The sequence below is a fragment of the Muscardinus avellanarius genome, assembly GCF_963383645.1.
Source record: "Muscardinus avellanarius genome assembly, chromosome: 1".
NCBI lineage: Eukaryota > Metazoa > Chordata > Mammalia > Rodentia > Gliridae > Muscardinus > Muscardinus avellanarius.
Window position 1 is genome coordinate 125814586 of NC_137786.1, and position 20710 is coordinate 125835295.

A 20710-nucleotide genomic window follows, 5' to 3' on the forward strand; every position below is an offset into this window, starting at 1 on the left:
ACCTCCAAGCTATACCCTCAGCCCTATTTCTTTTTTTTTTTTTTTTTTTTTTTTGAAACGGGGTCTCACTGAGTTGCAAAGGGCCTTACCAAGTAACTGAGGCTGTCCACAAACTGCAATCCTCTGGTCTCAGCCTCCCAAATGCTGGGATTTATAAGCATGCCACCACTCCTGGCTAGGATCACAGGTTTGAAGTCAGTCTCTGAAATTTAACCAAGACCTCTGCAACTTAGTAAGACTGTGTTTCCAAATAAGAAATAAAATTGGGCTGGTGGTATAACTTGAAGGTACAGTGCCTCTGAGTTCAATCCTCAGAACAAAAACAAGATTTATTCTTGCATACTTTTTAAAAGAACACATCCATGTATGCATTTAGAGTTAGAAAACACAGAAAGACCTAATTAGAGGTCTTGGTAAGTGCCTTTACATTATACCTTAATGCCTCTTATGTTCTGGAGGCTTTGTATATGACTGAAGTACATAAATCTCCAGCCTATTTTATTTTTTCTTAGGACAGGGTCTTGCTAAATTGCTAAGGCTGACCTTGAACTTGGGATTCTCTTGCCTCAGCCTCCTGAGTAGCTGGGATTAGAGTCATGTGTTACTACACCTGTCTATATTTAGTAATATTTTTAAAGAACTTTTATCTTACTCTTGTATTTGCATTTAAGTGTTTGAGGATATACATCAAGCACATAAATTACTTAAAAGCATATTGAAATGTTATTTTCACCCATTTCCATATCCTCAACAGTGCTTGGAATCTGTTGGAGAGAAAGTTAGGGACATCAGACCACTGGCCCAAGAGCACATTTACCCCACACAAAAAAATGAAAGGGTGATGAGTGAGTCATTTATTTATTTATTTGTGGTACTGGGAATTAAACACAGAGGCATTCTACCTCCAAGCTACATCCCCAGACTGATTTTCTTATTTGGAAACAGGGTCTCTAGGTTGCTGAGAGCCTTACTAAATTTGAGGCAGTCCTTGAACCTGTGATCCTCCAGTCTCAGCCTCCCAAATACTAGGGTTATAAGCATGCACCACTATGTCTGGTTGTGATGAGTGATTTTAAAAAAAATACTGGGTGACATGTGCCTGTAGTACAAGCTATTCCCCATCTACTCAGAAAGCCTAGTGAGAAGGATCGCTTGACCTGAGGAAACAGCAACCAGCCCGGGCAATATAAACAAGACCCTATTTCAAAACAAATCAGTTCAATGAGAAATTATGGATCTTGGGTTTCACAATTACAAGTATATCTTTGCTTATTTTACCATGTTTGTGTTAGATTCTCTTGCTCTTCTCTTAATTAAAGCTGTAAGATACCAGGTCATCATGTAGAAATGTGCATGAAGCAATTTACCTTTAAGATAAATACTTTTCTTCCATTGTACCCCTATTTCTAGGCCCTTCATGATGAGAAATCTTGGGGTGCTTCTCTTTCCTCTGTGTAGTTGATAGTCTGGATGGTGAAGAGATGGCTGACAGTGTCAAAACCTTTCTCCAGGACCTTGGCAGGGTAAGTACATCTTGTTGTGGGGCATTTGTCTCTTGACTATTTTTTGCTGGAGGAAATGATTAGAAAATTTTTGGAAATTTTATATTTTGGGGTCCTTAACATATTTAGGTTATTTTGCTGTTGCTGTGGTTTGTAGTACTGGGGATGGAACCCAGGGGCATTCTACCTCCGAGTAACATCCCCAGCCCTATTTTTATTCTTTATTTTTTAAAACAGGGTCTCACTGAGTAGTTAAGGGCCTCACTAAGTAGCTGATGTGTTTGCGAACTGTGATCCTCCTGTCTCAGCCTCCTGAATGCTGGGATTACAAGCATGCACCACCACGCCCAGCTGCCTCCATATATAGGTTTTTTTTCTAGTGCATACTATTCAGGAGATAGGAATTATCCTGCATCTTATAGGAGTTTGAGAGATCTGTCTTGTGTGTCTCTAGTGGGACATTGGAACCCTGATCAGCTTGGCTCTGGACTCCTTTTTTTTGTGCTTGTGATACTAGAGATTTAACTCAGGGCATTCTCCCTCCAAGCCAAATCCTCAGCTCTGTTTTAATTTTTATTTTGAAACAGTGTCTCACTAAGTTGCTGAGACTGGTTGTAAATCTCTGATACTCCTGTCTCAGCTTCTTAAGTGCTGGGATTACAAGTGTGTGCCATCATACCTGGCATCTGGAGCCATTTTTTAAAAACTCTTTTTTTGTGGTATTGGAGGTTGAACCTAGGGGCATTCTACCTCCAAGCTACACTCCTAGCTTTATTTTTATTCTGAAGCAGGTTCTCACTTGGTTGATGAGAGTCTCACTTCTTGCTGAGGCTGTCCTCAACCTGCAATCCTCCTGTCTCAGCTTTCCAAGTACTGGGTTTATGAGTGTGCCACCACACCCAACTTTTTTTTTTTTTTTTCTTCTGGGGATGGAACCCAGCGGACATTCTACCTCCAAGTTACACCCCAGTCCTATTTTTATTCTTTATTTTGGAACAGGGTCTCACTCAGTTGCAAAGGACCTCACTAAGTAGCTGAGGCTGTCATCGAACCCAGATCCTCCTGTCTCAGTCTCTCAAATGCTGGGATTACAAGCAGGAGCCACCATGCCTAGCTTCCAGCTTTTTCTTTTTTACTATTAATTTCGTGATATTTTTAGACTTAGGGAAAAGTTGCAAGGTAGGATAGAGTTCCTATATATCCTTTTCCAACTTCTCCAAATATTAACATTTTATATGATTTTGGTACATTTGTCAAAACTAAGAAACATTGGTTTAGTACTATTACGTAAACTAATTCATTTGGATTTATATTAGAGAGCCTTTTTTTGTGTGTGTGGTGTTGGGGATAGGGTGTTTTACCTTTAAGCTACACCCCCAGTTTTGTTTTGTTTTTTAATTTTGAAACAGTCTCAGTAGGTTTTATGAGAGTCTCACTTTTAAGGCTGTCCTGGCATGTGCAGTCCTACTGTTTCAGCTTCTCAGGTACTGGAATTATAGCTGTGCACCACCATGTCTGGCTGAGAGCCTAGTTTTTACTCCCATTTTGCAAGTGCAGGTGAGAAAGATGTTCTAGGAAGATGCCCCATAAAAATGGGTTTAAGATGTAATTACAGCTGGCATGATAGCACATGCCTTCAATCCTAATACTTGAGAAGCTGAGACAGGAGGATTGCACATTTGAGGATAGCCTCAGCAAGTTAACAAGACTCTTTCAAAATAAAAAATTAAAAGGACTGGGAAGTATAGCTTGGAGATAGAATGCCTCTGGGTGCAATCCCTAGGACCCCACCAAAAAACAGAAATACAACAAAAACCTCAAAACAAGACCCAGTCACACAAATTGTCAGTGTTGTAAGATTCTTTTACTTGTAGTAAATGTCTGAAGTCTAATGTTCCTGTCATAATGTCTCTTGCTATATTCCCAGGAACATGAGCAAGGCTGGTTCTGGGTGGGAGGTTTTTCCTTCAGTGGGAAAATTTACTTACTTAATTAATTTTTTGTGGCACTATGGATTGAACCCAGTGGCATTCTACCTCTGAACTACACCTCCAGCCCTATTTTATTCTTTATTTTGAAATAGGGTCTCACTAAGTTGTGGAGGGCCTCACTAATTTGCTGAGGCTGGGTTTGAATCTGCAATCCTCCGGTTTCAGCATTCCAAGTGCTGTGATTACAAGCATGTGCCACCACACCTGGCTCAGTAGAAGAATTTAAAAGGTTATTGCCTTTACGAGGCAGGCATGGTGGTACATACCTGAAATCCTAGTACTTGGGAGGGTGAGATAGGAGGATCGCAACTTTGAGGTCATTTCATGGTAACTTAGTGGGACCCTGTTTCACAATAGAGTTGGAGTTTGAGGAAACAAAAATGTTGAGGGAATTTTAAAAATAGCTGCATCTCCAGTCTTATTTTCTTATTCTTTATTTTTGAAACAGGGTCTCACTAAGTTGTGGAGTGCCTCACTAAGTAGCTGAAGCTGGCCATGAACCTGTGATCCTCCTGTCTTAACCTCCTATGTACTGGGATTACAAGTGTGATTGGTGCCTGAACTGCCTATATTTTTAAAAAAATAAAGATAAAAGCTACGGAACTGTCCTTGACGCAGAAAGATTAAAGAGATATGATAACTAAATGGCAGTGTGACTCTGGACTGAATCTTGAAGAGTAAAATGACATAGAGGGCATTATTGGGATAAAGGGAGAAACTGCACTGTGGACTATAGATTAAAGTATTTCAGAGCTAGGTGTGGTGACCCATGCCTGTCATCCTAGTACTTGGGAAGCTGAGACAGAAGGATTGTAGCAGGTTAGAGGGCAGCCTCACCAGCATAGCAAGACTGTCAGCAACCTAGTGAGAACTTGTTTGAAAACAAAAAGTAAAAAGTGCTGGGGGTGTACTTTGGAGGTAGAATGCCCCTGGGTTCGATCTTCACTACCACACATACACAATTTTTTTTCTTTTTTTTGTAGTACTGGGGGTTGAATCCAGGGGTATTCTACCTCTGAGATATACCCCCAGCCCTTTTTTCGTCTTTATTTTGAAACAGGGTCTCACTAAGTTGTGGAGGGCCTCACTAAATAGCTGAAGCTGGCCATGAACCTTTGATCCTCCTTTCTTAGCCTCCCAAGTACTGGGATCACAGGCATATACCACCTTGCCCGGCTTCACACAAAGTATTTCAGTACTAAATATCTTGAATTGATAAGAATCCTGTGGTTATGTAAAAAATTATTTTTCTTAGAAGTGCATACTTGAAAATTAAAAGTAGGCCAGGCATGGTGGCACATACCTGTAATCCCAGGATTTGGGACACTGAGACAGGAAGATTGCAGGTTTAAGGCCAGCCTCAGTAACTTGGTGAAGCCTTTAGCAACTCAGAAAGACCTTGTTTCAAATAAAAAATTAAACAGGGCTGGGGGTATAGCTCAGCGGTAGAAAACTCCTGGATTTAGGCCCCAGCACCACACACATACACACAAAAGTAAAGGGACTTGACGTGGTAGCCTGTTCCACTCAGGTGATTCCAAAGACAGTGTATGTTAACAAGGACTGAGGGCCCACTCGCACAACACACATCTAGCATGGACAAAGCCCTGGGATGGTCCCTAGCACCTCCCACAAAATTAAAAGTCCCTTTAAACTCTGTAGCAAAATGAGTATAGTGGCTTCCATTCTTATCTCATTTTCCTGTATGTGACTTATGAAAATCTTCTCCAATCCATGATTTCCCTTTGTCTATAGGGAATCAAAGACTCCATCTGGGGCATTTGTACCATCTCAAAGCTAGATGCTCGAATCCAGCAAAAGAGAGAGGAGCAGCGGCGACGAAGAGCAAGTAGCGTCCTAGCCCAGAGGAGAGCCCAGAGTATAGAGCGGAAACAAGAGAGGTAAGAGCGCCTAGGGAGGGGTGCTTAAGATAGGGACTGATCCTTAGTGTTGAATAAAGACCTTACATAGTGGCTTAAAGAGTCAGCAGCCCATTATTTATTTTTGTGTATTTTCACAGAAAAATGTTATATAGCCAAATTTCCCACATTGACTTAAACTAGGTTCTGGTAATAATTCTTGCTCAAAATATCATAATGTTAAAACAAATGCTGAATAGAGAAAAAAACAAAACAGAAAAATTTGGTTTGATGGATACTTGTAGGAAAGCCTTTGTATATTTGATAGAAGAACCCTAACTCAAGGCTTTCTCTTTCAATCTCTAACCTCTGATTTTAAGAAAATAATTTTTTTTTTGGTACTGGGGATGGAACTCCGAGCTACATCCCCAGCCCTATTTTTTATTCTTTATTTTGAATCAGTCTCTCTTAAGTTGTGAAGGGCCTAAGTAGCTGAGGCTGTCTGCAAACCTGCGATCCTTCTGTCTCAGCCTACCCTGGTACTGGGATTACAAGTGTACACCACCATGCCCGGCTTGAAAATAATTTTTTTAAAGAAAAGCTGCTTCCTTAGAAATATTTCAGCTTTTTCTTGTTGACAAAATTATAACATTGGGAGAACATTAGATGCTGAAAATAATAAGGTGCCAAAGGAAGGTATAAAATGGAAACTACTGAATGACAATTAGGAAATAACTTATATGCCTTATTTATACATATTAATACATATGGTCTTTTCCAGTGAGCCACGAATTGTTAGTAGAATTTTCCAGTGCTGTGCTTGGAATGGTGGCGTATTCTGGGTAAGTTCTTTTCTCTCAAATTCTATGCACCTTTTAGGAGCATTTGGAATGTTAATAGTTTCCAAGTGTTTTCTTGAAACATTAAGGCATAGTTTTTAACTGCTTATAAACAGTATAATTCAGGATTTTGTGCAGAATTACACTTAATATAATTCAGTGATTTTATTTTTACTCAAGAACACTTGTATGGAAACAGGTTTCAAGGATAGCCCTGAATATATGCTTTTATTATTTTGCCTTTTTGAAAAATGATTCACAAGTTTTAGTATTATTATAGACAAAAAAATTTGTTGACAAGACGGGCATGGTGGTGCACACTTGCAATCCTAGCATTTGGGTGGCTGAGACAGGAGGATCGTGGTTTGCAGACAGCCTTAGGTAGTTAGTAAGGCCCTTTGCAACTCAGTGAGACCCTGTTTAAAAATAAAGAATTAAAAACAACCCCAGTGTTGCCCCTGAGTTTCATCCCAGTACCACCAAAAAAAAATAATAATAATTTTTTTGTTGTTGACAATGTTTAGACATTTTGATTAAGAGATTTATGGGATCAGAGGAGAAGGGCAGACATAGCTGAACAAAAGTGAGGTTCTCCTTACTTCTGGTCATAGCAATGAACTATAACTAATTATTATTGAACCCCAGAGCAGAAAAGGTTGCTTACAATGAACTGAAAATCACCATAGACTTATAATCTGGTTTCATTCATTCATTTATTTATTTTGTGGTACTGGAAATTGAACTCAGGGCATTCTGTCTCCAAGCTACATCTCCAGCCCTTTTTTATTTTGAAACAGTCTTCCTAGGTGGCTGGGGATTTCACTATGTTGTTGAGGCTGTCTTTGAACCTCTGAACCTCCTGTTTCAGCCTCCAAGTATTGAGGAAATTTGAGTTAACTGAAATTTGGGTTCTTTGAAGAAATTAAATATGAAGTTAAATATTTTCTTTGACTTAGAATTTGGTGTAATTCTACTTAAACATTTCACAGATGTTCTAAGATGTTAGCTTTAGATATTAATAAACATTACTGTATACTTAGTTTGGAGCTGTGTTTTTTGGCCTATTTGAAATGTTCTTCTATGCTCCCCAAAAGTTCACTGTCTTAGAGGCAGTATCAGATTTGCACCTCTTCACTAGCATTTTAGGAAATAGAAACAAGTCTTATTTTAGTGCTTTTTCAGGCCTTCTGATTTATATTAGGCACCTCCATATAGAAAATTGTCATACTGAAACTTGAAACTCTTGTTTTAAAGAAGGGCTTTTGATGCTACCTTTATTGCTTCTTTTCTTTAGTTTAGTCTCCTCTTGTTTTATCGAGTGTTTATTCCTGTGCTTCAGTCAGTAACAGCCCGAATTATTGGTAAGTACACACCGTGCCCCTTGGTGGCTAAAGGGATGGAGGGTGGGAAATGATGTTTCTCAGTTTATTGAACATTGAACATTTCCTGTGTGTGAGGAGCTTTAGATGTTTTTCACTCAGACTTCTTGACACTTTTCTGAGATAGGCACTGTTGTTCTATCCGTTTAAAATGAGAAAATGAAAGTTAGTTTCTACAGTTACACCATTAGTAAGTGGCAGAGTTGGGATTTAGACCCAGCTGTTTTCCTGTAATTGTGCATTGTTAATCACTGTGACCACCTTGTAAGCAGGTTCAGGATAAGGGGCACATATCTGTGGTTACTCTGAATTGAAGTTGTGTTGGGTGTACTCTGAACTAAGATTCTCTGAGCTAGGTGGGATGATATATACTGTCAAGAAACAGAAAGATGTGTGGGGAAAAAAGAATAGTCACAGCATAGAGGCTTCACGTTTGGTATTGTGTTCCTTTTCCCCAGATAAACCAATACTCTTGGCCCTTTTCTTAGGTGATCCGTCGCTACATGGGGATGTGTGGTCGTGGCTGGAGTTCTTCCTCACGTCAATTTTCAGTGCTCTTTGGGTGCTTCCTCTGTTTGTGCTCAGCAAAGTTGTGAATGCCATTTGGTTCCAGGTAAGTCCTGGAGAGAAGTGAGTCTGGGTCCTGTAGCATGATGGATTGATTGGCAGGTGACATGTATTAGCCTGTGAGGGTAGTTGCCACGTGGGTAGCTATTTCTCAGCCTTCGCCTTGCTTGGTCCAGCAGCCATGGGAGATCTTTGTGCTGTTGTAAAATGGAGTTACTGCCGCAAGTCACTGGAACCTGTCACTGATAGATGTCTGGGGCTTTTCTCGCCGGGCAGTCTTGTTGGTGAGCAGCTGTGGGGATGGTCATCAAGGACATCCGTTCACGTTTTGGTGCTCCACTTCCTTTGTTACAGGATATAGCTGACCTAGCATTTGAGGTATCAGGGAGGAAGCCTCATCCATTCCCTAGTGTCAGCAAGATAATTGCTGACATGCTCTTCAACCTTCTGCTGCAGGCTCTTTTCCTTATCCAGGTGAGATGGATCTTCTGGACACATGGGAAAATTTTAAGTTTCACTAGAGGAAGTTTCACAAAGATGGCATTACATATATACTGGGTATTCATATATGCCTGTGGGATGTAATGATTTTTAAAAATCATTTTAACAGCTACAATTAGAGACTTTAAATATAAAATTATAAGAAAGATGGATTTACCTGTGATTTCCTGCCACTGAGGGTATTCTCCACTCTTGTTATTCAGAAACCTGAGAAGCAGCTAAGAGGGTTTCTTAGTAGGCAGTGATGATCTTAGAGTTGTGTGTTACATGTTGGGTCTCTGAAGCTTTGGAATTAAGATTTGCCATACTTTTCTTCAGGGGATGTTTGTGAGTCTATTTCCCATCCATCTTGTTGGTCAGCTGGTTAGTTTGCTGCATATGTCCCTTCTCTACTCACTGTACTGCTTCGAATATCGTTGGTTCAATAAAGGTAAGTCCATCTAAAGAAACCCAGAATGTAGAGGTCCAATTTGAAAATGCTATTGCTAAGCAGATTTAAAATGTTCAATACTTAAACCATTGGCAAATCATCTGTGAACAGAAGCAGCCTCATTGGCAAGGGGGAACTTACATCTGGCTTTGTGAGTTTAACCCTTAACTTTGAGGCTGGGGGAAATAGCTACATAGAATTATCTTTTTAATGCTAACATAATACAGCTCTGACTGGGTTGTAAGATAGCACAAATGAGCATGAGTTCTAAATTGGAGAGATTAATTGATGTCAGGATATTTAGAATCTTTTGGGGAACTTTTAAAAAAACTTTGGCAGCCGGATGTGGTGGCACATAGCCATAATCTCAGTACTTGGGAGACTAAGACAGTAGGATCGCAAATTTAAGACTCGCCTCAGCAAAGTGACGAGATAATCATCAACCCAGTGAGAGAGCCTGTTTCAAAACAAAAAATAAAATGGAGCCAGGCATGGTGGTGCATGCTTGTAATCCTAGTATTTGGGAGACTGAGACAGGTGAATTGCAGATTTGAGGATAGTCTCAGCAAATAGTGAGACTCATCAACCTAGTGAGACCCTGTTTAAAAATAAAAATAGGGTTGGGGTGCAGCTCAGAGGCAGAATGCTCCTGGGTTCAATTCCTAGTGCTGTAAAAATGAAAATAAATAAATAAATAAAATGGGATAGATGATGGTGCAACTTGGAGGTACAGTGCCCCTGGGTTCAATCCCCAGTACCGGGGGGAAGGGGGAGGCTTTGGCATATTTATCTGGGTTTATGTGGTTTTAAGAGATTTCTATAGGATAGGATAGCATCCTTTTTTTTTTTTTTTTTTGTGGTACTGGGGATGGAACCCTTCTACCTCCGGGCTACACTCCCAGACCTCTTTTACATTTTATTTGGAAACAGGGTCTCTTAAGCCAGCATGGCTGGCTTCAAGCCTGCATGATCCTCCTGTCTCCGCCTCCCAAGCGCGGGGATTACAAGTGTGCGCCACCACGCCCGGCAGGATAGCGTCCTTTTTATTTTTTATTTTGTGGTATTGGGGATGGAACCCAGGGGCCTTCTACATCTGAGCTATACCTCCAGACCTCTTTTATATTTTATTTGGAAACAAGGCCCCACTAAGTTGCTGAGCGCCTCTAAGCTGCTGAGGCTGGCTTTGAGCCTGTGATCTTTCTGTCTTAGCCTCCCAAGTACTGAGATTAGAAGTGTGTGCCACCACACACCCAGCTTTTTTTTTTTTTTTTTTTTTTTTTTAGTATTGGAGATTTAAACTAGGGGCACTTTATCACCGAACTACGTTCCAGCCCTTTTTAAAATTTTTGAGACAGGGTCTCACTAAGTTGCTGAGGCTGGCCTCGAACATGCTCTTCCCCTATTCCACTCCACGTAGCTGAGTGTACAGGCTTGTGCCACCATTCCCAGCTTGTGTGATATTTTACTTTGTCCTAGACTAGTTTCTAATAAAGGATGTTGGTGCTGAAATTCATAATTTACTTACCTTGTCAGCTTTGAAACTGTGATTATTGAATTTTTTTTCTATTTTTTTTTTTTGGTACCGGGGATGGAACCCAGGGGCATTCTGCCTCTGAGCTACACCCCCAGCCCTGTTTTTTATTCTTTAGTTTGAAACAGAGTCTCACAGAGTTACAAAAGGCCTCACTAAGTAGCTGAGGCTGGCCACAAACCTCGATCCTCCTGTCTCAGCCTCCCAAGTACTGGGATTACAGGTATGTGCCACCCTGCCTGGCTATATTTTAGTTTCTATAGCCACATTCTAAATGGTTAATCTGGCTGGGCATGGTGGCTCACACTTGTAATCCCCACACTTGGGAGGCAGAGACAGGAGGATCGCGCAGGTTCAAAGCCAGCCTTGCTGGCTTAAGAGACCCTGTTTCCACATAAAATATAAAATAGGTCTGAGAGTGTAGCCTGGAAGTAGAAGGGTTTCCAGGAACCCCAGTACCACCAAAAAAAAAAAAATGCAGACTAAATGGTTGATCTGTATCTAAAATTCAAGCCTCAAATACTTTGTTTGCCATAGTTATTTAGTCACTTGACTAAAAGAAAGCATGCAATCTAATTGTATTGGCTTCCTTATTGTAGGAATTGAAATGCACCAGCGATTGTCAAACATCGAAAGGAATTGGCCTTACTACTTTGGATTTGGTTTGCCCTTGGCTTTCCTTACAGCAATGCAGTCCTCATACATTATCAGGTAATTCATCTAGAAAGATTTAGAAGAAACTAGTAAAAATAAATTCATGGTGCAAGCATCTTTTATTTACTTGGTTCTCTGGAGGAATTCTATATTTGACCATTAGGAGACCTGTAAAGAGGCTTTTTTATTTTTATTTTTATTTTTTTCAGTACTGGGCATTGAACCTAGGGATGTGCTATCACTAAGCTATATTCCCAACCTTTTTTTTTTTTTTTTTTTTTTTTTTTTTGAGATAGGGTCTTGCTTTATTGAGGAGCTTGGGCTTGACTTTGCAATCATCCTGCCTCAGCCTCAAAGATTTTTCTCCTTGACAGATAGTCATAAACATTCATCAGTTATCATTAAAATCTAGTCTGTGTGACTCTGTTTCATATTCTTTCCATGTTGCCTCCTGGAGCAGTGTTAAACATACTCAATGCTTAGAAAAATCTTTTGTTCTGTGTGTGTGTGTAGTACTGGGGGTTGAACCCAGGGGATTTTTCCTCCCAACTACAACCCTAGACCCCCCTTTTTTTTTTTTTGGTACTGGGTATAGAACCCAGTACCAATACTTTACACTTCTACCTCCAAGCCATACCCCCCAGCCCTATTTCTTTATTTTGAAACAGGGCCTCACCTGAGTAGCTGAGGCTGGCTGTAAACCAGCTAAGATGCAATCCTCCCATCTTAGCTTCTCAAGTATTGGGATTAAAAGTGTATACTACCACATCTGGCTCCTAGCCCTATGTTAATTTTATTTATTTATTCATTTATTTATTTGCAGTACTAGGGCTGGAACTCAGGGGCTTTCTACCTCCGAGCTATATCCCCAGCCCTATTTTTTATTCTTTTTTATTTTTTTTTTGAAACAGGGTTGCATGAAGTTGCAAACGGCCTAAGTAGCTGAGGCAGTCCGTGAGTCTTACTGTCTCAGCCTCCCAAATGCTGGAATTACAAGCATGCACCACCATGCCCGGCTTAATTTTTATTTTTTGAAACAGTTTCACTAGGTTGCTAAGAGTTTCAGTACTTGCTGAGGCTATCCTCAAACCTATAGTTCTCTTGTTTCAGCCTCCCACATCACTACACCTGGCTCCTTTTCTCCATTTTGAAAGCTGTGTTTGCCATCGGGAGACTTCATTAAGCCATGATGATTTTACTGCAGGCAAAAGAACTTTGGGTTTCTAATACCTTCTCTAAAATCATGGCTGTTATAAAGATGGCTAATTATTTCTTTTCTTTTTAACAGTGGCTGCCTCTTCTCTATCCTTTTCCCTTTATTTATCATCAGCGCCAATGAAGCAAAGACCCCTGGAAAAGCATAGTAAGTATCAGGTAGTGATGAAGACTTCACTGTATAAAAGAGGGCTGTAACACCAGGATTATGTCAGTGAGACTGTGTGTGGTGGCTCACACCTATAATTCCATTACTTGGTTAGGATGAGAAAGGAGGATTGCAGGCTTGAGGCCAGCCTCAGCAGTTTAGCAGAACTCTTAGCAACGTAGTGAGACCCTGTTTCAAAATAAAAAAATAAAAAGGGCTGTGAGTATAATTTGGAAGTAGGATGCCCTTGGGTTCAATTCCCAGTACCAAATAAAACAAAAGAGGGAAAAAAAAAAAAAAAACCCTTTGAGACTGCAGAAACACCTTAATATACAGTTTTTTTTTTTTTTCCTTTCTTTTTTGCGGTACTGTGGATGGAATCCAGGGTCACTCTACCTCTGAGCTACACCCCCAGCCCTATTTTTTATTCTTTCTTTTGAAACAGGGTCTCACTGAGTTGCAAAGGGCCTAAGTAGCTGAGGCTATCCTCAAATTGCGATCCTCCTGTCTCAACCTCCAAATGCTGGGATTATAAGGCCCCCCCCCCCCGCCTGGCAATATAAGTTTAAAGAGAAAGAGAAATAAGACAGGCATGGTGGTGCACACCTGTAATCCCAGCACTTGGGATGCTGAGACAGGAGGATCACAGGTTTGAGGTTAGCCTTAGCAAGTAGCAAGACTCAGCAATTTAGGAAGACCCTGTTTCAAAACAAAAAATAAAAATCGGGCTGGGTTGTATACCGGAGGTAGAATGCCTCTGGATTCTATTTCCAATAACACACACACACTTCTTGTATATATCCCAAACTTTCCTCGTAAATATGTGCACATAAAACATAAATTTGAATATGTTTCCCAATTTAACGCTATTATATATATTCTTAAAATCTGACAAGTCACTGAATATGAGATACTTGTGAACACCTTTGGCCAACTTTAAAAATGGATGGGGACAAGCTCAGTATTAGACTGCTTGCTTAGTATGCATGAAGCTCTAGACCCAGGACAATCAAAAAAAATTTTTTTTGTGTGTGGTACTGGGGATTGAACCCAGGGGCAGTCTACTTCCAAGCTACACTCTCAGTCCTGTTTTATTAGTCTTACTAGGTCAATTAGTCTTGCTGAGGCTGTCCTTGAACCTGCAAACCTCCTGTTTCAGCCTCCCCAAGTACTGAGATTACATGTCTCCGCCAACATGCCTGGCAAAAAATTACTTTTCAAATGAGAATTAATCTAACACACACACACACACTATTTTTTCTTCTCAATACTAGGGATTGAACCTACGGATATTCTACCAATGGGCTAAATCCTGTCCTTTTTTTACTTGGTATTTTGAGACAGGGTCTCAAACTTGTGATCCTCTTGCCTCCACCTCCTATGGTAGGTGAGATTATAGGCATGCACCAGTGTGCCAGGCTAATCTCTATTCTTTGATCAAATTTTAATTGTCTTTCTCTGTGTAGTGTTTTTTATTTTAATGTATTGGAGATTGAACGCAAGGGCATTCTATCTCTGAGCTACACCCCTGCTCCTTTTTATTTTTAATTTGAACCAAGGCCTTGCTAAGTTCCTGAGGGTTGCTAAGGCTGACCTTGAACTTGCACTTCTCCTGTCTCAGCCTCCCAAGTGCTGGAATTACAGGTGTATGCCACCACTCTTAGTTTTCTCTATAGTTTTAAATATAGTCAAGTAAGCTGCTACATAGCTTGTGTGTGTGTGTGTGTGTGTGTGTGTGTGTGTGTGTGTGTGAGTCTGGGGATGGAACCCAGCGGCATTTGACCTATGAGCTACACTCCCCTGCCTTATATTTTATGCTTTATTTTGATACAGGGTCTCACTAAGTAGCAGAGGGCCTAAGTAGCTGAGGCTGTCTGTGAACTGTAATCCTCCGGTCTTGGCCTCTCGAATGCTGGGATTACAAATATGTGCCACCACGCCTGGCACTACATAACCTTTTGAAAGCATAATTTTGAGCTTGGGAATTAACAAGTTGGGTCTCTTTTGCCCTTTAGTCTTTTCCAGTTGCGACTCTTCTCCTTGGTGGTCTTCTTAAGCAACAGACTTTTTCACAAGACAGTCTACCTGCAGTCTGCACTGAGCAGCTCAACCTCTGCCGAGAAGTTCCCTTCACCACATCCATCTCCTGCCAAACTGAAGGCTGCTGCAGGCCACTGAGTCGCCTGCCATCCAGAGAGGATGGGTGGGTTAGAAGGAGGCTGTGGCAGCTCTTTTCTCTGCCCTCCCCTTGCCAGGGAAGGCAGGACCCACTCTGCCAAGGGTCCTCTGCATATTCCCTTCTATTTGAAGAATTGGGATGTTTCTGGTGCACATAAGCAGATTCTTCCTGACACCAGTATATGGATTTTTAACACCACCGTGAGTCTGAAAGAACCACAGGTTTTTCTGCAGCTGTTTTCTAGCATTTGCCAGCCCCTGTGCCTGGACTCATTTGAATACTTTGTTTTTCTCCCTGTGCCATTTACCCTCCCACCTTTCCTTCCTGCCTTCCAGCACCCTTGGATGAATGGATTTTGTAATTCTAGCTGTTGTATTTTGTGGATTTGTTATTTTTGTTGTTTTTCTGTGAAGCACATACATTGGATGTGGGAGGTGAAGGAGTATCTCAGTTGCTCCTGGTTACTCCCTTTATAGCCATCACTGTCTTGTTTCTTGTAACTCAGGTTAGGTTTTGGTCTCTCTTGCTCTAATGCAAAAAAGGAAAAGAAAAAAATTAAAAATAAAAAAGAGCCTGAAGAGATGGGACAGAAAGAAAGACCTCACAGCCAGATTGGCTGGATTTTGAGGAGTAATTTTCTTTCTTCCCCTTGAAGGGGAAAACGCTTTTTTCACTGGTACATTTATAGTTCCCCAGCCACGGGGAAGTACCAATTCTGGACAAGTGCCACTGAAATAGAATGCTCAGAGAACCTGAACTTTCCAACTCTGGAGGGTGGGAATTTACTGTTGGCCACTGCCGAGTCTGACTGGTATTTCAAAGGAATATTGGGTGCTGCAAATGGGAACTGAAGGGATAAACTTATTAAACCCATTAAACCTGTGATTGGTGATGTTTCCTTGTCATCTTAAGTGGGGTGGGAGGGCAGATGTCAAAACACTTGTACAATTTTAAAATGTCACAATTAAACGTGAGCTGGTTTCCCACAATGTGTGTAATGGTTGGATTTGTGAGATATGGGACACAAGACTCTGTCTTGGGTAATCTGGTTATAGTTTTGAAGTTAGTCATGAAAAATGTGAGGAAATTTGGATTGTATGATTAACATTGTGTATACATCTTTTTTTTTGTTTGTTTTTTGGTGGTACTGGGGGTGGAACCCAGAGGCTTTCTACCTCTGGGCTATACTCCCAGACCTATTTTTTTAAAATATTTTATTTGGAAACAGGGTCTCATTAAGTTGCTGAGAGCCTCATTAAGTAGCTAAGGCTGGCTTCAAAACTGTGTGATCCTCCTGTCTCAGCCTCCCAAACACGGGGATTACAAGCATGCACCACCACGCCTGGCCTTGTATACATCTTATGAGACTTTAGGATTGTTATTTTTCTTAGAGTCTGTATGTATATCTCTACTTTATTTTCATGAAAGGAAATCTATCTAGATTTCAGTGTATTGAACATGGGAGTCATTAGTCAAAGGGAAAAATTAGACATTTGGTTAACAGAAATCTTTACTATGTGCATATGTGCAAATCAAAATAAGGAATTAAAGATTATTGCTGGAATTTGAAGTCCTTATGCAATTGATTGAAGTTTTTTTTTTTTGGGGGGGGGGTACTGGGGATTGAACCCAGGGCATTCTACCACTGAGCTATACCCCAGCCCTTTTTTTGTTTTGAAACAAGGTCTTGATAGCTTGCTAAGAGTAACAATATGTTGCTGAGGCTGGCCATAAACCTGCAATCCAGTCTCAACAATCCCAACTAGGATTAAGGGTATGTACCACCACACCTAATTGAAGGAGAATTTTTAAACAGTGGGTGTCTTGAAAGTGATCACTATCTAGTTTGTGCAAAAAAAATTGTAAGACAGTTAAGAGCACTTTAAGCTTAGTTTTTCAAACTTTAGTTTTAGAAATAACCATGTTTCTAAACATGTTTTAAGTAGCCATGTTTTCTGTCTGAAATTTGTATTAGTGCCAACTAGAAGCCTATTTAGTTTAGAGGGTTGAGTGGATGAAAATTTTTATCTCCTCATTTTTTATCTTCTGCCCTATGTCTTTCTATAGAAAATGTTAGAAGTTTAAGTGATTGAATGTGAGGAATCCCAAAAGCTTAATTAGTGTAATTGAGAGGTCAGATCTGCATAAAAGGTAGTTCAGGCATATCTACAATAATAGAAATTTGGTAATAATCTTAAGTGTAGTGTGTACACAGAATCAGTGTGAATGTGTTTTGCTTTTTCACTAGGGTATGGGCACTGAGCAGAGATTAGCAAACTGGTCAAAGGGAAACTAGGCTTTAATTTTGCCAAGTCCAGAATGGCAGTTTGAGGCAAGCTAATTATTAGTAACTCAACATATTGGAGTTACATCATTAAAAATGAAAGCTAGAATTTTAAGAACTTAGGATTTGAGGAATTGCTCACAACAGCTCTTCTCACAAATAGGTATGACAGCTTGGACAGACATTTGTGATTTAAAACAACTCTAAAATTTTATTTTACTTTTAGCCCAGTGTGACCATTAAAGCAACTCTTGAACAATTAGAAAGTGGATTATTCAAGCTGGGCATGGTGGTGCACACCTGTAATTCTAGTACTTAGGAAGCTGAGATAGGTTTGCAGGTTCCAGGCCAGTGTGCAGTAACTTGGACCCAGTTTCAAAATAGTTAAGACTAGAAGTGTAATTCAGAGGTAGAACATCTCTGGGTTTAATACCAATATCACTAAGGGGAAAAAAAGTGGATGCTTCAGATCATGTCTGCTAGAAACTTTTTATTTTATGGCACTGGGGGTCAAATCCAGGACCTTGTGCATACTAGGCAAGTTCTTTACCACCGAGCTACAACCTTAGCTCCAATAAAAACTTAGATGGTCAGATCTTTGCACTGACATCTGTTAACTGCTCTGTACTTTATAAGTTTTTTGTTGTTGTTATGGTACTGGGGGTTGAACTACCTCAGAGCTACACCCAACAGCCTTATTTTATTTTTTATTTGGAAACAAGGTCTTGCTAAATTGCTTATTAGGCTGTCCTCAGTGAGACCTGGTTTCAAAATAAAGAATTAAAAAAAATTGAAACAGCGTCTAAGTGTTGAGAGCCTTGCTTAATTGCTGAGGCTGGCCTCAAACCTGCGCTCAGTCTCAAGTACTAGCATTACAGGTGTGCACTACCACGCCCAGCTGTGTTTTCTTTTGATCAAGCAATGATAATGTTAGTTTTGCTCTGTGTGTGTGTGTGTGCTACTGGGAATTGAATCCAGGGCTATTCTACTCCCTATTTACACCCCCAGTTCTATTTATATATATATATTTATTTATTTATTTATTTATTTGGTGGTACTGGGGGTGGAACCCAGAGGCTTTCTACCTCCGGGCTATACTCCCAGACCTTTTTAAAAAAATTTTATTTGGAAACGGAGTCTCACTAAGTTGCTGAGAGCCTCACTAAGTAGCTGAGGCTGGCTTTGAACCCATGCGATCCTCCTGTCTCAGCCTCCCAAGCGCGGGGATTACAAGCGTGCGCCACCACGCCCGGCCTTATTTATTTTTATTTTGAAACAAGGTCTCGGGAAGTTGATGAGTTTCACTACTTGCTGAGGCTGTCCTCGAACCTGCGAGCCCCCCTGTCTCAGTCTCAAGACACCCGGCTATTTTATTCTTTTGAGACAGGGTCTCAGTTGCTAAGACTGGCTTCCAAACTGCCATTCTGTTAAGTCGTCTAAGACCCTGGAATACAGGCTTGCACCTGGCCTAAAGCACTGATTTAAATAATGTACTTTCCCTAAATTTGGTGGTTTCTAGGAGAGTAACTGGGAACATATGAAGTAGCTTTACACCAAATCTTAACAGTGGAAGTGCACTGAAGTGCAAGTTTGAAAGCTGTTGGAATTGGGTGCTTTAACTTTGCCCCTTTCCCTACTGTCTTCAACCTCTTTGGGGCGGGAGGAGAGAGGCTAGTCACCGCAAAGAAAGCCGTGCTTTCTGGCAGGCATCTTGCAAAGGCGTGGATTAATCCCCACAGGGCGGCCTCCCGGTTCCCGCCTATCCACAGCTGGGGAGAATTTGCTGGCAGCAGCGGCGGGGCTTCCTCCGTGACCCTTTTAGGTTTAGGCACGCTCTTTCACAAAGCCAGGGACTGAAGAAAGGGTAATGACTCGTGAAATGTCTATTACAATAATGGGAGCAGGGGAAAAAAGAAAAGCTCTCGGGCGAATTAGCAGATAAATCCTGTACAAGATATCCGGACCAGGAAGCGTTTGCGTTTTCACTGAAATTGGAACCTTCTCCCCTCCTCTGCTTTACCTTTTATTAGGCAAAGGTCCATTTCTACTGTAAAGGAACGAAGACAGACAGCTTTGCGGTCCCGCTTTTTGGGACGTGGAGCGTAGAGCAGTTGCCCACAGTATAGTTTCCGTTTCTGGTCACGTGGCTGGAGCGAACGGGTCACGCCTCCCCACCACTACTACTTCCGGGTCCCCAGACCGACACGTCACTACTCGGCTCTCAACCAAACTGCTGGGAGCACGTTCTTTCGGCGCTCTTCTCTCTCAGCCGCCAGCCTATGGCAGCTTAAAGTGAACTTGTAATCCCGCCTTCATATTGCTAAGTGACAGCTACCTTGACCAGTTAAGAAGCGAGAGTGCAATTTGGTTCCCGCCTCCTAAACTGACAGACAGTACTGTGATCTTATCGTTCTCTCGAAGTGTCGTATTGGCTGGGAGCCAGCCAATGGGGCGCTGCCCGAGAGGCGGACCCAGTGGTTGCCAAGGTTGGGTGCACCAGTGAACGGATGGCAGAGGGAGCGGAGTGGATTCCAGAGGAACGCGGGCCAGGTGAGAAGGCCATGGGATATAACTTGACAATTAGCGGCGGATGTAGTCCAGGTTGTGGGCGGGCATGAGGGAAGTGCGTGAGGCAGGGCTCTCAGAGGAGCTGGGGAGCAGCGCTTAGACTTTGCGGAGGAGGGGGCGTGGGGTGGGGTGTGGGTGGAAGGATGTGACGGCCTGGGCTTGGAGGGTCGTGGAGATGGGGCGTGCGCTGAGGCCAGGAGGGCGTGGGAAAGACTGGGTCTTGGGACATGTTTTGAGGAGAAGGCGAATACGATGTGATCGGGGGTCGCGAGGGTTGGGGTGAGACTGGGTGGTCTGCTCTGCCTGTAGGAGAGGGAAGCGACACCTGCCGAGACCTGGAGGGCTGGGAGAGCGGAGTAAAGCAGTGCGAGGGCGTGGAGACCTGCGTGTGCAGGAAAGTGGGGCTGGGGATTTGCAAACTGGGAAGCTAGAGCTAGGGTGGGCAAGATGTCACAGCTTGCAGGACATAGTTGAGAGCCAATGTTGAATGTTGTAGATGTCTTTGCCCTTACTCGCTTTGGCGATGTACGAAATGACCAGAGAGCACACGGTGAAAACTTGTTCGTAGTCCGGCGTTAAGTTCCCAGCTCCTTTACTCAGTTTTCAGGTCGAGGTCCTAGCACTCTCATGTCCTCTTCTGCGTACTTTTCCAGATGTATGGATCGTATCAGTTCAGTGGTACTAAGTTTATTTCTGTTTCAGCCAGTCCAGAAAACAACTACACACCTGAGAGGGCTGGATTGTTGACTTGCTGGAATTAAGTCTTTGCACCATAGGTTTTCCCTTTGGGATTGTAATTAAACTAACACACGCTTAAAATTGCTTTTCTGACGCAGTTAATTATAGAAAAGATGCTTGGCTTTTCACTTTTGGGGCTAGGAATGTATGATTCTTCATGCCTTCCACCTAGTCAAGTGTTATTTTTCCTCCTTTTCTCCAGTAATAGTGTATGTGTGGGGGGGAGGATCAGGAGCAATGCAGGTTCCTTTTTTCCTGTGTAGTATTTTTTTCATGACACTGGGGATTAAACGCAGAGGAATTCTACCTCTCAGATACACCCCCA

At 41.6% G+C, this 20710-nt stretch overlaps 1 protein-coding gene across 3 annotated transcripts; it reads left to right on the forward strand.

Annotated features, from left to right (window-relative positions):
• Nucleotides 1-1481: 1481 nt before the first annotated feature.
• EI24 (EI24 autophagy associated transmembrane protein) lies at nucleotides 1482-14794 on the forward strand (the record flags this gene model as incomplete). Of its 3 annotated transcripts, none has more annotated exons than XM_080695590.1 (10): nucleotides 1482-1523; nucleotides 5249-5394; nucleotides 6134-6194; nucleotides 7486-7552; nucleotides 8059-8183; nucleotides 8492-8611; nucleotides 8957-9068; nucleotides 11199-11310; nucleotides 12542-12616; nucleotides 14632-14794. In XM_080695590.1, the coding sequence occupies 10 exons, from the start codon at nucleotides 1482-1484 to the stop codon at nucleotides 14792-14794; spliced, it is 1023 nt and encodes a 340-aa protein (XP_080551716.1). The 3 variants fall into 3 exon arrangements, with proteins under 3 accessions (XP_080551716.1, XP_080551717.1, XP_080551718.1); XM_080695591.1 differs by having other exon boundaries at nucleotides 5291-5394; XM_080695592.1 differs by lacking the exon at nucleotides 11199-11310 and having other exon boundaries at nucleotides 14632-14672.
• Nucleotides 14795-20710: the final 5916 nt, after the last annotated feature.